The 15,206-nt window shown below is 46.0% G+C and overlaps 1 protein-coding gene across 2 annotated transcripts in view; it reads right to left on the minus strand.

Moving 5' to 3' along the window:
- Window positions 1-5,599: 5,599 nt before the first annotated feature.
- The window catches only part of MCM3AP (minichromosome maintenance complex component 3 associated protein), a 57,217-nt gene continuing 47,610 nt past the window's right edge, over window positions 5,600-15,206 (minus strand). Inside the window, exons 23-29 of one of the 2 annotated variants that reach the window (XM_046648223.1) lie at window positions 15,048-15,145; window positions 13,575-13,965; window positions 12,224-12,481; window positions 11,611-11,740; window positions 9,534-9,740; window positions 7,000-7,150; window positions 5,600-5,894 (exon numbers count right to left, since the gene is read on the minus strand). In XM_046648223.1, coding sequence (XP_046504179.1) covers window positions 5,736-5,894; window positions 7,000-7,150; window positions 9,534-9,740; window positions 11,611-11,740; window positions 12,224-12,481; window positions 13,575-13,965; window positions 15,048-15,145 — 1,394 coding nt within the window. In that variant the 3' untranslated portion in view covers window positions 5,600-5,735. Of the gene's footprint in view, window positions 5,915-6,999; window positions 7,151-9,533; window positions 9,741-11,610; window positions 11,741-12,223; window positions 12,482-13,574; window positions 13,966-15,047; window positions 15,146-15,206 lie in introns of both variants that reach the window. The other variant, XM_046648224.1, reaches the window with a different exon arrangement.

Below are 15,206 nucleotides of genomic sequence, written 5' to 3' on the forward strand. Positions count from 1 at the left end.
CACGCTCTTGCGGCTGGAGGTGGGCGAGAGAGGGGAGATGGACGCCGCGAGGCCCGGCCCAGTGGCGGGTTCTCGGAGGAGAAGAGACGGTGAGGGACCGAGAGGACGCCGACGGGCCAGAGGGCAGTGGGCTCCTCGCCGATGGGAGGGGCCTGGTGAAGCCGAGGCCCCAGGGCCTAACGAACCACGGGCGCCGGGAGCCTCCGCGGCCAGGCGAGGGAGAGGGCCAAGCGAGGGCGTCGAGAGGCGCCCCGGAGAGCCTCCGCTGCGCAGGGGGTCTCTGGAATTCGGGGCACCCAGAATAAGTTACAGGTAGAAGGCCTTGACAGTAGAGGGGAGAGGGAGAAAGATGGAGGCAGAATGGGTGACCAAGCTTGAAAGGGACAGCTGGGGTGGGTGGAGGTCGGGGGAGGGACGGCGGGGTGGGGGGCCAGAGCGCCCGCAGGCGTGTACGGCAGAAACCAGGGCCTGAGAGGAGAACGGAGAGCGTCCCACTGGAGGAACAGCGGACGTGGAGGGGAAGAAGGCCCAGAGGCGCTTCTCCGGAGCCCGCCACGGCGCCAGCGTCTCCTCATGTGCCCCTCGGAAGCCTGGTGAGTGTTGCTGCGCCTATCCTTTGAGTCCTACCCCATGCCCGTGAACAGCAAGCCAGAGGGGAAAGCGCGGGGCCTGCAAAGAAAAAAGGGATACACACGCCTTTCCGCTAGTGGAATATCGGGGGTTTAGATAGTCAGGAAAGGACACTTGCCTCTTTCTGTCCCAGTTGAGAAACGAGTGAAGACGACACATCAGTAAGATGAATGGATATCAAAACACCAGCCTTGCCACAGATAAAAGCTAGTAGGAGGATGTGGCTTAGATCTGCAATCAAGAGAGCTGCTGATCAACCCCTAAATCAGACAAACATACCTGGACAACTGCAGCCTCTGGGCTACAGAGCTGCCCCACCAGGCACCAGTCAGCCAAGTGCGGATGAGATGCCCATCAACCTACAGACTCCACAAAGTTGGCCCAGAGGAGGCTGAGCACACTTGACCCTGTCTGTTCTCCCAAATTCACCACTTCATACTTCCCTGGGAGTAGAAAAGAGGCTGGAAGTTTCTTCCAGGAAAGTCCCTCCATGTGGAAACAAAGAGTGGGAATAAGGGTTCCACCCTACATGGACATCTCAAACTCTGAGTCTTACCATGCTAAAGGAGGGAGGAAGTTTCAACTGGAGCAGAGTTTGAGTTTTGATATTTTATTGGACTGGATTTTTTATGAGCAAAATAATAACCCTCTCCTTTTTATCTAAGAAGGAAGGAAAAACCTGTAAAATCCAACTGAGAATTCATACATAAAAGTTTCTAAAGGCACTCATGAAAAAAAAGAATGCTTCTCTCTTCTTGCACCCTACCAGTTCCAGCTTGTTCAATAAACTGGATACAAAAGACTCCCAGGTTTTTGGCCTGGACCACTGAGCATGTGATGGTGACATTTACGGAAATAGGGAAGGTTTGGGGGAAAATTTCAGCTTAGATTGGGGACATGTTAAGACATTCAAGTGGATGTGCTGAGTAGGCTGGTATTCAGGAGAAAAGACAAGGCTAGAGAGAGAAATTTGGTAGCCATCTGTTTTCAGGTAATGTTTGAAAACAAAGTTGGATGAGATCAACTAAGGAGTATTCCAACAAGAAGAGTTTCCAGGATGAGTCCTGGGGCACCAACTGTTTCTAGTCTAGAGGAGAAGGAGTGGCCAGAGAGAGGAGAAAAAGCCAGGGACTGTGGAATCAGGGAAGCCAGGTGAAGACGTGGTGATCTGTACAGAGGTTTTAGAAGGATTGCAAAGTGAGGTCTGAGAATTGATGATTAGATGTGGCAAGACAATTTATTGGTGACTGACAAGAGCAATCACAGGAAACATGAGAAAAGCCCCGTGGCAGAGTTGGTTTTTTTTTAAAGGGAAATTTCCAGTTAAACATGTCAGATGGCACAGGCGTTGACTTCCATTTCCCACCCAAACCCTACTCACATAAATTAATAAATGAGATAAAAACTCACAGGGAAAGAATGGGAGAGAAGGCACCAGTAAGGTCAGACCAGAAAGGTCAACAAGATTATAGAGCCTGGGAATGTAAAGTAATAACTGACTCAGCAAGCCAGAGAAAGCTGAAGTCTTTTTGTGGGGGTGAAACCATAAAGAGACCATTCTTGCCAACAAATCCCAGGAAGGTGTAGAAATTGGAAGAACTGGTAGAAAGTTGAATAAGGAGCAGTGTGATGATAGATCCTTTGCTCCACTTTGGTGGAAGCCTGCAGCAGTTGAGTCAGTTGAATTCATGCACAAGGCAATAGCTGAGGGCCACTGAAAGCACTGGACTTGAGTGAAAGTTTATACTCCTGTAGGAGCCCAGTCCCACTTCTCCCAGTCAGCCATATAGCTTCAGGCAGTAGGAGGATTTCTCTGAAGCAAGAGGCGCCCAAAAAAGACCTGCACACATTGGCCAACTTGGACCCAGTGGAAAAGCAGAGAAGCTGGCAGGCTGTATTCTTGACACACAGCTTCCAACAAGCTTCTCAGAGCCCCACTGTCAACATAAGCCAAGCATTTAAGGAAAACCTCTACCACAAAAGACAGCAAAACACACAGAAACAGGAAATTTTGAGAAATGGAGATGATATAAGGTGTGGAAGAGGACTTTTGACAAAAACATGTGCTCACAGAAATAGGATTTTGCACCCATGAAACAAGAACCATCTGACACACTCTTTCCCTCCCTGCCTTATTTTTCTCCCTGTTTATCACCAACTAGCATACCAAATATTTTGCATATTTATCTTGTTTACTGCCTGTCTAAAATATAAGCCAAGCAAAGGCTGAAATTTATTTGTTGCCGTATCCTCAGCACCTGGAATAATACCTGGCATATAGTAAATACTCCAAAATGATATACTGAGTAAATGGACGAATGAACAGGAGTCTCTAAATAGAAAACATTACGAAAAAAGACTCAGAAATGAAAAATACGGCAGACTTTAAAAGTCACTAGAATAGGAAGATAGAGAAATTTTAGGATAGTTGGATAAAAAGGATGTAAAAAAAAATGAAGAGAAAAGAAAATTAGAGGATCAATCCAGGTGGTCAGGCATCTGAATATTAGGAGTTCCAAAGGGAAATAATGGAGAGGAAGAATATATTAAATAATTCCAAAAAATTCCCAGAATTGGATAATTTTCCAAGTTGAAAAAGCACAGCAGATTGTTTTCCAAAGATGCCTGCAACACCTCCCATCTCACGTGCTCCTCTACAATGTGGTCTTAAACCTTTGTCCCCATTGAGAAATGGGATCTATGTCCCATCCCTTGAATCTGTGAACTGCTTGTGACTGATACAATGCAGTGGAAGTGGTCCTGCACTAGTTCCAAAACTGGGCTTGTGTTTTGCTCACTGGGGCACTTGTGTTTGGAGCCCTGAGATGCCCTGTAAGAAGTCTGACACCTGAGGCCACCTTGCTGTGAGAAAGGCAACCCATGTGGAGAGGTCATATATAGCTACTCAGGTTGAAAGTCCCAGATGAGTCCCCTGCCAACAGGGCAACATCACCTGCCAGCCATGTGAGTGAGCTATCTTGGACATCCAGCCTACTCAAGCCCTCAGTTGACTGCAGCCCAGGGAATACTTGACTGCAACTGCATGAGAGATCCCAAGAGAAAGCTGCCCAGCTGAATCCTTCCCAGATTTAAGCTATTTGGGGTAGTCTGGGCTTGGGGGTAGTTTGTTACACAGCAATAACTACTGGAAGAAAGCATTACTAAGTGCTTTTTGTGTACTAAGCACAATAAATTGGGCAGGAGAGTAGGGGAGGGAGACCAACACATCAAGCATGTTGTTGAAAAATTTGAGAATACCAGGTATAGAAATGATCTTAAAAACCTCCAGCAACAAAAAATAAAAACACAGGGAATGGTTTCCAATCTAGAATTCTACTTCCATTCAAACAATGAATCAAATATAAGGGTAGAAATAAAGACGTTTTAGATGTGCAAGCTCAGAAGGATGCTAGAAGATGGGCTCCATCAAAGAGAAAGCAAACCAGGGAAGACGAATATAAATGGCTCAGAATCCAGGAAATGTTCAAGCTGAGGCAGAAAAACAGGTTTCCCAGAGGGTCATCTCCAAAAGAAAGTGGAGCAGCACGTGACAGTGTTAGGAGCTTTACACCTAGGACGGAGAGTTTTGGGTGAAGTAGTGATAGGAACACAGAAAACCATACAAATGAAAAAACAAGGCAATTGACTCCAGGAAAAACTGAAAATTGTACCTAAAGCAAATGTAATCATAAACCAATACAGGGCTCAAGAGCAAACAGTATTAATATAGTCATACTGAACTCTGCAGATTTCAGTCAACATTATATTAAACTGTTTTGGGAGACTAGTAGGAGAGGAAATGTAGATATGTATGTGTGGGTGATAGATGTTGCAGAGAGGGTAGTATGAGAGAGCTAACTCCTCTTCCATCGTAGGAAATCAACAATGCCTAACATCAAGATTAAGAAATAGCATTATTTAAGTCTTTATTGATAAACATGAAGTTAATCAGTGAAGAAATCCCTAAAAGAGTTGAATATTTGTTTGGGGGAAGCAGGGATTGGCTAGTAGATTTGGTGATGGTGGTGGGATGAAGTTCTTAGTGCTTTTGTTTTCACAGAAATAAGAAGCAAGGTCATCATCTAAGAATGTTGGAGTTTTGAAGAGGATGAGAAGTTATGAAATAGTCTGTTGGAGAGTCTAGGGGATATAGGATTATACTAGGGAGACGCCAAGTGCTAATTTAAGATTGGTGGTCATACTCAGTGTCAAGTCTATTAATACCTCTTTCTGTATATGGCTCAAATTTGTCCCTTCTTTCCACACCAACTGCTAGCAAACTCAGGATTATACCCTTCCTCTTTCACCTGGACGGCTACAGCACCTCCCTCTCAAGATTCCTGCCTTGTCTTGCTGACCTTCCCCACATGCCATTTTAATAACAGAAAATGTGACCCACTCACTTCTCTGCCTAACATCCAACCGCTGATTCTCATAGCACTCAGAATAAGGCAGCAAGGGTCTCTGTGGTCTGGTCTATGCCCTCACTTGGCAACACTACCAAACTGGCATCTCCAGGTTTTCATCACATCCTTTTGAGTACACTTCCCCAACTACACCCCTGCACTCCTATCCAGAATTCTGCTCTCTCCTCTCAATCCCCTTGTCTCCCTTTGCTTCCAATCCAGGCACATACCCTGTGCACATTCTCAGAGCTTTGTACCTATATAACTGGCTGAGTACATCTGTTGGCTCACTTGGATATGAGCTGGGTAGGCCTGGTGGGCAGGGTTTCTGCACCTTATTCATCCCCTGCATCACTGCTATCTGGCACATCAGGGACTGCAACTTTGCTGAGACAATGAATGACAACTTGTTACACACAGAAGTGTGAGCTACAAATTCCCTCAGAGCATACCTTGGTGGGTAGCAGTCTGAGGAGATCGTGAAAACAGGTAAGAATATCGAGGATGTTACGCAAGAGGAAACAGCCTTTCATTCTGGAAACTGGAAACTGGGAAAGACCTCATTAGACATTCAAATAGTTTATTTGCATGATTAATAATCACATTTCCAACAGTGCATCAAGCATCTGAGAATAACATTATTTTGAGTAAAAGCAGAAAATCTTCTGGAGAGACTCTCCCTCACTCAGGTCCGGCAGCTCAAATGTCCACCATGTCCAGCAGTGCAGAGAGATGGAGCTCAGAGGCAACCTCCTCTTCCCTTGAACTCCGGATCAGCCTTTCCAGGTGCTTCAGGCGTTCGGTCAGAGATGTGCCTGTTGCCTCTGACAGCTGCAGTTGCTCCCCTGTCCTTTCATACTATTTGAATAAAAAAGAAACTAAAAACATTTTTGGGATATCCATAAACCAAGATCTATTCTCTGTAAAAGCACTAGATCTGGCTCATGTTAGAAACCTTGTCTGGGGCCTGGGGGGCTCAACAAACCCTCCTCCTGGCATCTATCATACATCCTCCCAGCATCTTCCAGTACATACACATACAGCTGGTATCATCTGCACATGGAATGTTTCTCTTCTGATTCTATCATGAACAACTTCCAATGGCAGTCATTTTTATAAAATATCATTGTCAAGGGCCATCATATGTATTGTAATTGCTTAACCAGACTCCCACTTTAGATATTTGGTTTATTTCCATTCTTATGCAGTCTAAGTAAAGCTACAGTGAACAAAAATACAGTATTTTTTGTAATGTATAGTAATTTCTTTAGGGTGGAATTGTTAAAGTCAAAGGTACAAATATCTTTAAGGTATTTGCCAAAGTGATAAATGCCAAACTTCATTTGCTTTTCTCCCCTATTGAAGGGCTTCCTAAGGCCAGTTCAGGAGCATACTTTTTACCAGTCTTGCATTATATATCAATGATTAAAACTCTGTTTTTGCTTCTTTACCACTGAAGGAAGGAGGGTGAGGTAGAAAGACCTTGAGCTTTGGAGCCAGTCTTGTCTGGCTATGAAAAGCACTTCTGCCACTGACCAGGTGAATACTCTTAAGTGAGGCCCTTGACTTCTGTGAGCTTACCCTCCTCATTCATTAATTTTCCTTAGGGAAAGTTAATACCAGAAAGAGAGATCTGGGTGTTGCAAAGCCTTCGACAGCATGTGCTCTATAAAGAGAAGCCTTTGTTATTCTCCTCAGTGCTCTTCCTGCATGTAAGCCCATGGTTATAGGTCGTTTTCAGTTCTTAAGCATGTTTGAATGCCATTCTTCAATTCACAAGCAGAAAACTCAGAATTAGTTGGGCCACTATGACAGTGACAGATGAAGTCTGAGAAAAGATCTAATTTAAGCTAATAACTTACTGGTCATCATAACATCCTATGATGAATCAAGATGTTACTTTTTCCCCACTGTTCTCTCAGCCTTTAATTTCAATAAAATGCCAAATGTACTCTCTTCTCACCTGAGGGCTAGGAGTTGTAGATGTTTTCATCACAGGTTCGATAGTTTGAGGCAGAGACACCAGAGTTTGAGGAAGGTAGAGGGGTAAGGAAGTTGAATCTGTAAATCCTCCTGAGTCTTCAGACAACCACTGCTGAAGCTGATCTTCAAACCTGAAATATTTGAGCATTAGGAAGCAAAAATTTAACTATCACTCACTCCTCTCCTATATACACTTTAAAATTTTTAAAGCTTTGCTTTTTACTAAGATAGAACTATTATGACATCAACTGAGGAGCAGAAATTTTACTTTTTTAAAAAATGTAATATCTTCCCTTTAATTTATAAACCCAATTTAACATTTAATGATAAAGGTGGCATTTATCCAAAGACAACTGCTTTTACATGTTACTTAACATTACTTATAATTCTCTCATTTGGTTTATTTTCCGTTTGGCTTATTTTGGTTTTATATATCTATAATTAATTCTTATCTCTTGATGTATTATCCAAATGTATGATTGCTGCTTATGGTTTAAAATTAATTCAAAATAATATCCTACTGCCACCTAACAACCCACAGCTGTCCATCCATACACTTGTCTTTTCAAGAAAAACAATCTGATCCAAACTGCTTAAATGATAGACCTAGGAAAATCTACTTTTAGAAATCATGACACATTCATTCACTCTTCCAATACATATTTATCAAGCCTCCACGAAATGCTAGGCACCATTCTAGGTCCCAGGGATACAGCACTAAAATAAAACAGACAAGGCCCAGCTGTAAGCAGCTTATACTTTAGTGAAGGGAGATGGACAAAGAACACATGACAAGAGGAGAAAGACAAAGCAGAGACGTAGACAGGGAGGGGTGGGCGCCAGGCAAGGAGGGCCTTGTGAGAAGTAGATATCTGGGCAGCAAACACAAAGGCCTGGCTGACCATGGCCTGGCATGTTGGAGGGAGGAGCAGAGGTCAGTAAAGGACATGGAAGGCAGATCACACGGGGCCTTGCCCACCTCCTAAGGAGTTTGCCTTTGATTTGGGGTGAAAGAGGAAGCCCCTAAAAGGTTGTGAGCAAAGGAGTAACATGACCTCTGCCTCACACCTGAAAGGCTCACACTTGGTCTGCCAAGACTAGACTACAGACTACTGCAAAAGTGGTCTGATTCTGAATATAGTTTGTATAGAGCCAATAGGATTTGTGTATGGACCAGATGTGGAAGGATGATTCCAAGGCATTTGGCCTGGGCCACTAGAAGGATGGAGCCGCCATCAACTGAGGAAGACCACCATAGGAGGGGCTGGTTGGGGGGAAATTGGAAATTAGATTTGGGGTATGTTAGCTTTGAGATGGCTATCAGGCATCCAATAGATAGCTACTGAAGATTTCAAGGAAGCAGTAGGATATTCAAATCTGGAGCTCAGAGGACTCAGGGTTTGAGATATAAATTTGATGTTATTTTAAAATCCATGAAACCAGATGAAGTCACTGGGGAGTGGGTGCAGATGACACAGAGGAAAGGTCCAGAGAGTGAGCTAGGGAGGAGGCAGTTGGGGGATGAGGAAGAACCAGCAGCGGGGCCTTAGGGGGAGTGGCTAGCAGGGCAGGAGAAGGACTAAGGGCATCTCCTGGGAGCCAGGAAGGAGGGAGCAAAGGTATGGAACACTCCTGGGGACTGGGGTTCATGATCAGTTCAGCTGTGTGCAGGCTGTACCGACCCTGACCAGAGCGGACGTCAGGGGCAGGAGGGACTGAGGAGAGACAGGGAAAGAGAACTACAGAAGTGAGAATCACACTGCTTTTGAGGAGTTTACTGTTAAGGGAGCAGAAGCATGGGGGCAGTAACTAAGAGGGAAATGGAGCCAAGTTAGGGAGAAATGCCAGCTTGCTTTCATGTTTGTATGCTGGTGAGAGGGTGATGGTGCAAGAGAGTGATTGTCACTGGACAAATGTCCTTGTGTGGGTGGAAGATGAGACCGCAGCCAAGGGGAGGGGCTAACCTTGGCTACAAGCTGGACAGTTCATCCCCAGCAACAAGAGGGAATTGGCTGGACACAGGGAGGTTGCTGGGGTACAGGGATGGGGGTTGGGGGGCCAGGAATGTGAGGACGACCAGTGTTAACTCCCTTCTTCTTGGTCCTTTCTCAGTAAAACCATAAACAAGGGTGATGGGAGACATAGAGGAGGGTCTACTCTGGCTCCCTGCCTGCCTGCAGTGTGAGAAGATGCACCAATGCCCTTAGGCTCGCCAAGAGCAGAGAGCGGGGAGGGCCCAGCCACATGTTCAGGATGACGATCCAGTCAGACCTGGTTAGCCAGCCACACCTAATTCTCACGAGAAAACTTAAGACTGACTTTCAATAATAAACAATAAATGAAATTGATTTCAGAAAATAAAACAGTTTAAGGCATGCTATCTAGGGCACTGCCTCTGGCTGGTGCATGCTTGACTTGCCTTCTTTTTAAAACAAAGTCACGTTACTATGATCCTTGCTAATCCAGCATGAAGTAGCCTACAGGAGACAATGAACCACAGGGAAAGGGCTTCACCTCTTGCTCTCCTCTTTCTCCAGCAGCAGACTACTGGACAGACACTGGGCCAGGAGCTCGTGGGCAGAGGCACCGCGCATCAGATCCTCCGCGTTGGGAATCCACCCCTCTCGGCCACACTCCACACTCCTCTTCCCTTTGCGGTGCATGTGAAGTAACGGAGTGGGAAACTTGTTTGCAGAAGGATGAAAAGACTTTATCCCCAAACTGTAAGTACATGTTTTGAAATGCTTATGGTCAGGAAGAGAGGGAGAAAGGGTTCCTCGGGATCGGGTAGAGTGTGGGTGGAGACACAGAACCTCAGACCTGCCCTGCCTGCTCCCAGCTTCCCTCAGGAGGGAAGCCGAGGGAGGGCAGCCTCTGCCTTATGGGAGCATCCATTCTCCTGGGCAGCTGGGCTCTCAGAGCTTCTCTATTCTGAGTTTTGCTTCCCATCTCAGGGTTATCAACAGGTTCCCTATTTTCTTCCTGATATAGGGAAGGTTATTTTTACGGTTAGCTTTAAAATCCACCTGGACCTAATGACTACAAACAGTGAGAGACAGGGGCTCTAATGCTTTTCCTAAACAGATGCCAATGTCTATCATTTCCCCACTAACTTTACTAATTTGGCATGGTACTTTCGTCACATGTGGTTCTGTTTCCGCACTTTCTTTTCTGATCCATTCTTCTAGTGTAAGTTTACTATATGTTTTGACATCAGGGAGAGAAGATCTTCCTTGTTATTCAAAGTTTTTTCAGCAATTGCTACACATTTTCTCAACCTGATGAATTTTAGAATTAACTTATCAAGACTAGGAGGAAGAATCCTTTTGGGTTTCTGATTAAAAATGCCCTGACTGTGTACTTTGAGAACTGACATCTTTACAGCATTGTGTCCTGTCAACAAAGCCAGCATACCCTTCATTTATCCAACTTTTCTTTGTACCTTCAGGGCCAAGAGTCCCTTTCACCGGGGTTCAGCACCTCTCCTGGTCAGTTTATGTCCCTATGTTATGGTTTGCTGGTGTTGTGATGAGAATTTTCGTACATTGTACATCGATCTGTCTGATCACCTTGCTGAACCCTGTAAAGTTCTGGGGGATGACTGTTTATTATCTTGAACTGACAGTTTTACTGTCTGGAAATGACAGTTTCCCCTTCCTTTCAATATTTATGCCATCATACCTGTGTCTTTGCATGGGCAGGATTTCCAGGACAACAGTGAGCAGCAGTGACATTAGAGGCAGCTCAGGCCAGTTCTGACTTTACTGTTTCTAATGTTTTACCAAAAAGCATGATTTTTTTGGTAGTTTTATGGTAGACAGCTTTATCAAGCTAAGGAATTTTTCTACCCAAGTCTCCTAAGAAATTTTATCAAGAATGGGTATAAATTTGGAGGGAGGGGCAGGAATAGGTATAAATTTTAAGGAAAGCATTAAAACATACTGAAACGATTAATTATTTTTATGCCAGCAAATTACATGAGTAGATTTCTGTTGTTGATACTATTTATCATAGGATAAAGTCTACTTGTCATTTTTTTATGTACTGCAAGATTGCATGTGCTAACGTTTTACTTAGTATTTCTTTTTTGTGTGTGTGAGCAAGATTGCCCCTGAGCTAACATCTGTGCCAATCTTCCTCTACTTTGTATGCAGGATGCCGCCAGTGTTTGTTGATGAGCAGTGTGTAGGTCTATGCCCAGAATCTGAACTTGCAAACTTGGGCCACCAGAGCAGAGCATGCGAACCTAACCACTGTGGCACCAGCTGGCCCCATTATTTAGTATTTCTGAACCAGGCTTCCAAGTGAGATGAGAGATCTCCGCTTTCTTTTGTCTGCACTCTCCTGGTTATGTTATGATTTCAGGGTCAGGTTCGTTGGATAAATGAAGTAAGATTTGCTTTCGTCTGCTCTACAACAGTTTCCACTACATGGGAATGATCTGTTCCTTGAGTATTTGTCAGGACCTGCCCACAATGGGCTGGATTCTATGTATAGGATATTAATTTCTGTCTGTGTACTTTGGAAGAGAATATGGTTCACTCTCTTGGCTGTAGTGATGACAAAAATGCACAATGAACACAGATCTCACCGCCCCTGACTCAGCTGTAGCTCCTTCTGCGTCTGCATTCTGGCTTGTTCCCACAACAAAGGAACATCATATTTTTTCAAATGGTTTTTAAAATAATATACACATATCTGACCATCTTCACTCAGCGCCTCTGAGAAAACAATACAAAAACAAATAGGAACAGAATCAGAAGAGCAATAGGTGACCACTTGACATTTGCTTAAATTCAGTGATTTAAGGACAAGCCCTTCTGATTTATTAAAGTCACATAATTATGTTACTCCCATGCTTGAGCCAAATAAGCTCCAAGTGTCTATGGGTCATTCAAGGTCCAGACAGGCTCATGTGTCTGTGGCACAGACTGTGGCATAGCCACTACGATTCCTCAGAGCTACACAAGTCTCTCTTAGAGCCAGCCTGAGGGGCCCATTTAAGGGAGGAGGTAAGTCCAGGCTTTCCTGGAAACTTCTTAGCTCTTCCCAATGTTTACAGGTCACCTGGAAGTCACTGGCTTGAAGAGGGAATCCTAAGGAAAGGAAGGAGAGGGACCCGCAGGAAAAGAAACAAACATCAAGTAAATATCCTTAAGAAAGTCTCATGGGGAGCCGGCCCCACAGCACCAAGCGCTAACTACCTGATGTGACGGGAAGCCTCGGGGGTGTCCAGTCCCTCAGCTTGTGGTTGATGCACAAGGCAATGACATCATCCCACGGGATCTCTGAAACCGAGGGCCCTGCACCCCGGCCCGGGGATGGGCTCTTGCTCTTCCACCTGCAGTATGTTCTGCGAAGCAGATTCTCCACTTGGGACTGGAGGACGGGCTGTGTCTGGCGAGAGCTGGGGATCTGGGAGGCATACTGGATGACCAGAGAGCACATGGGGAGCCAGGGAGCTGGAGAGAAAGCACTTCGTGAGTTACAAGATTTGGCCAAAGTACAGCTAGAAATCTATGTGAAATGTTCTTAGGACAAGGCAACTGTGTAGTTGAGAAGTCTGCTTTTGAATCTGAATACAATAGAACCACAGCTGCTGAAGAAAGAGCATCTCCCTCTCCGTGTCCCAGTAAGGGATGCAGACAGGCACCCTGGACAAAGTTCACAATGAAGGGTCCCCCCAGAGACTCTGATTGTACAGGGCTGTGGTTGTGCCCAGGAATCTGTACTGTAATGAGCACCAGGTGAGTCTGGTACAGGAGGTCTTGGCTTCTCTTGGGGAACCCTAACCTAGCGCACGGTACAGAGGATTTGCACTGTGTGCTTTGCTTCCCTTCAAGCTCCTTCAGTAACAAGTGTCTGCTAGACCTACTGAAGACCACAACCTGAAATTCAGAAGGGCGCCTGAGGCCTCTGCTCCACGCAGCCCTGGCAAGGCCATGCGCTAAACCACATAAACAGCGAACAGCACTGTTCCCTCCTAACAGTGTCAGCAAGAGAAGGGGCCATCTCCACACCCAGTGTACAAGACCCATAGAGCCTGCGTTAAAACAGCCCAAAGGCCTCATCTGGCACAGCCTGGCCCATAGAACAGAGGCTTCTTTGACACAGAAGGAACTCTGGCCTTACATCAGCAGAGTGCTATGGCCCCGGCAGAGCCAGAAATTGGTGACAGGACTGCACAATCCCCATGCTCTTTGCCCTCACACCCCAGAGGTGCAGGCAGGACAGGACCTGCTGTCTCAGGCCTTGGCGTCAGTGCTCCTCCCAACACTGCTCGACACCTTCCCCCAGGGCTGAGCAGACACCCACAGACTGCTCTGTTGGTGGTGATGGGTCAACAGCCCCCACTCCACAAAACCCTGATTGTTCTGACCCCTAAACCCAAAGGTGACAGGGGCAGTGTGGGGAGGGGGCGGCGCACAGTGGAGGAGATGGTATGAACCTCACACTAGTGCCTGATCCTGCCAGACTGTCACTACAGTAAGAGAACAGTCGGGGCTCAGCCACCCTACCCTCCTCCCCAGCCACACCATCAGTTTGAGCACGCACCCCCTGGGGGCGGAAGGTCCATCTGCGGGAGCTGGAATCCCAGCACTGCCTGCTTCAGCCAGGCCAGGTGCTCCGGGGAGTTCCAGTGCAGGTGAGGAAGCAGCTGGCTGCCTCCCGTCTCAGCAAACTCGGTGACGGGCCAGGACAGGTCACAAAGCTGCTCGGAGGACACTGCGGATGCGAGGAAGTGCAGCACGCTGTTGAAGAGCTCAATGATGGCACCAGGCTCCTGTGAGGCCAGGCCGCCTAGCCGCCTCTCTCTTCTGTCACGGAAAAACCGGCCACTAAACTCACGGCCAACCCCATCTTCCACATATTGAATGAGGGTCTGGCAGCAAAGGTCAAGGGCACAGGGGCAGCGGGAGACCAGCCACTGCACAGCCTGTGAAACCTGAGAAACAAAGATAGTTCAGAGAGACCCGGTTAAACAATTCATGCTGTCTGTCAAGGGAGCTTTCTGAAGATTCCCCCCACAGCTGCCACAGCAGGTGCCCCGAGCACCAGCTTCTCAACCACACTAGGAGGGGAGGAGAAGCTTCCGCTGCAGTTGTTTGGCCTCCTAAAGACCTGGAGAACCACACAGCAGGGCCCCCAGACAGGGGCTCCAAGTCCCACCCTGTCCTTGGAGAGTGGGGCCTGCAGGATCAGCCCCTTGAAGGGCTCAGGCCTAAGGGCAACGAGCCCTGCACGTCCTTTTCTCCGCACACAGAAATGGAGACCCGTCTTCCCCTCCTTAGAAAGACTGACAGCTTCACCGCAAGCCAGGAAGCTTTCACGTCCTGTGCTCAGCTTTCTTCCTGCAGTTACTTTCAACTCCCAGCACTTCTTTCCCTAAATGTCATTGTCAGCACAGACTTGTTTTCTTGCAGGGAAAGAGTCGCCCCAAGCTAACATGTGTTGCCAATCTTCCTCTTTTTTTTTTCTTCTTCCCCAAAGCCCAAGTACATGGTTGTATATCTTAGTTCTAAGTCCTTCTATTTCTTCTATGTGAGCCGCTGCCACAGCATGGCAACTGACAGATGGGTGGTGTGGTTCTGTGAAGGGGAAGTGAAGCCAAGCGACCAAAGCAGTGAGCATAGAACTTTAACCACTAGGCATGAGGGCTGGCTCAGACTTCCTTTTTTTTTAAGGAAACCTCTGATAACATTATTTCTTCATATAGTCCAAGAAGAACTACCCTAACAAAAGTAATTTATGTATCTGAACCTCTGATATAAGACAAGAATGGTCATATTTTAAAGCCGTAACAACAAAAACACTAAAAAAATTTATATGAACAATTTAATTTGTTGCAGATGGCAGGACCATGGGCAAATTTTATCTTTTATTTTGATTTCTGCTTATAGTTTTAGAAAGTTACCTGTCAAAACATAAAATTAAAAATGCAAGCAGTAGTATACACTAAATTCAAGAGAAAGAGAAAGAGGCAAAACACAAGTATCTAGTTGGCCTTTAAAAATGATGACAGCTCACCTTCCTCGTGCCTTGTAATTCATTAAGGGAATCAGGGATCTCAAGAACGGTGTAATCTGAAATCAGCTTAGCCGAAACCAAATCCTGGAGCATCAGACCTTTGAGGGAAACAGATGGAGGTCAGCTGTCTCATGCTCTCACTTTGCATGGGAGCTGACA

The sequence above is a fragment of the Equus quagga genome, chromosome 21 (assembly GCF_021613505.1).
Source record: "Equus quagga isolate Etosha38 chromosome 21, UCLA_HA_Equagga_1.0, whole genome shotgun sequence".
Classification (NCBI taxonomy): Eukaryota; Metazoa; Chordata; class Mammalia; order Perissodactyla; family Equidae; genus Equus; species Equus quagga.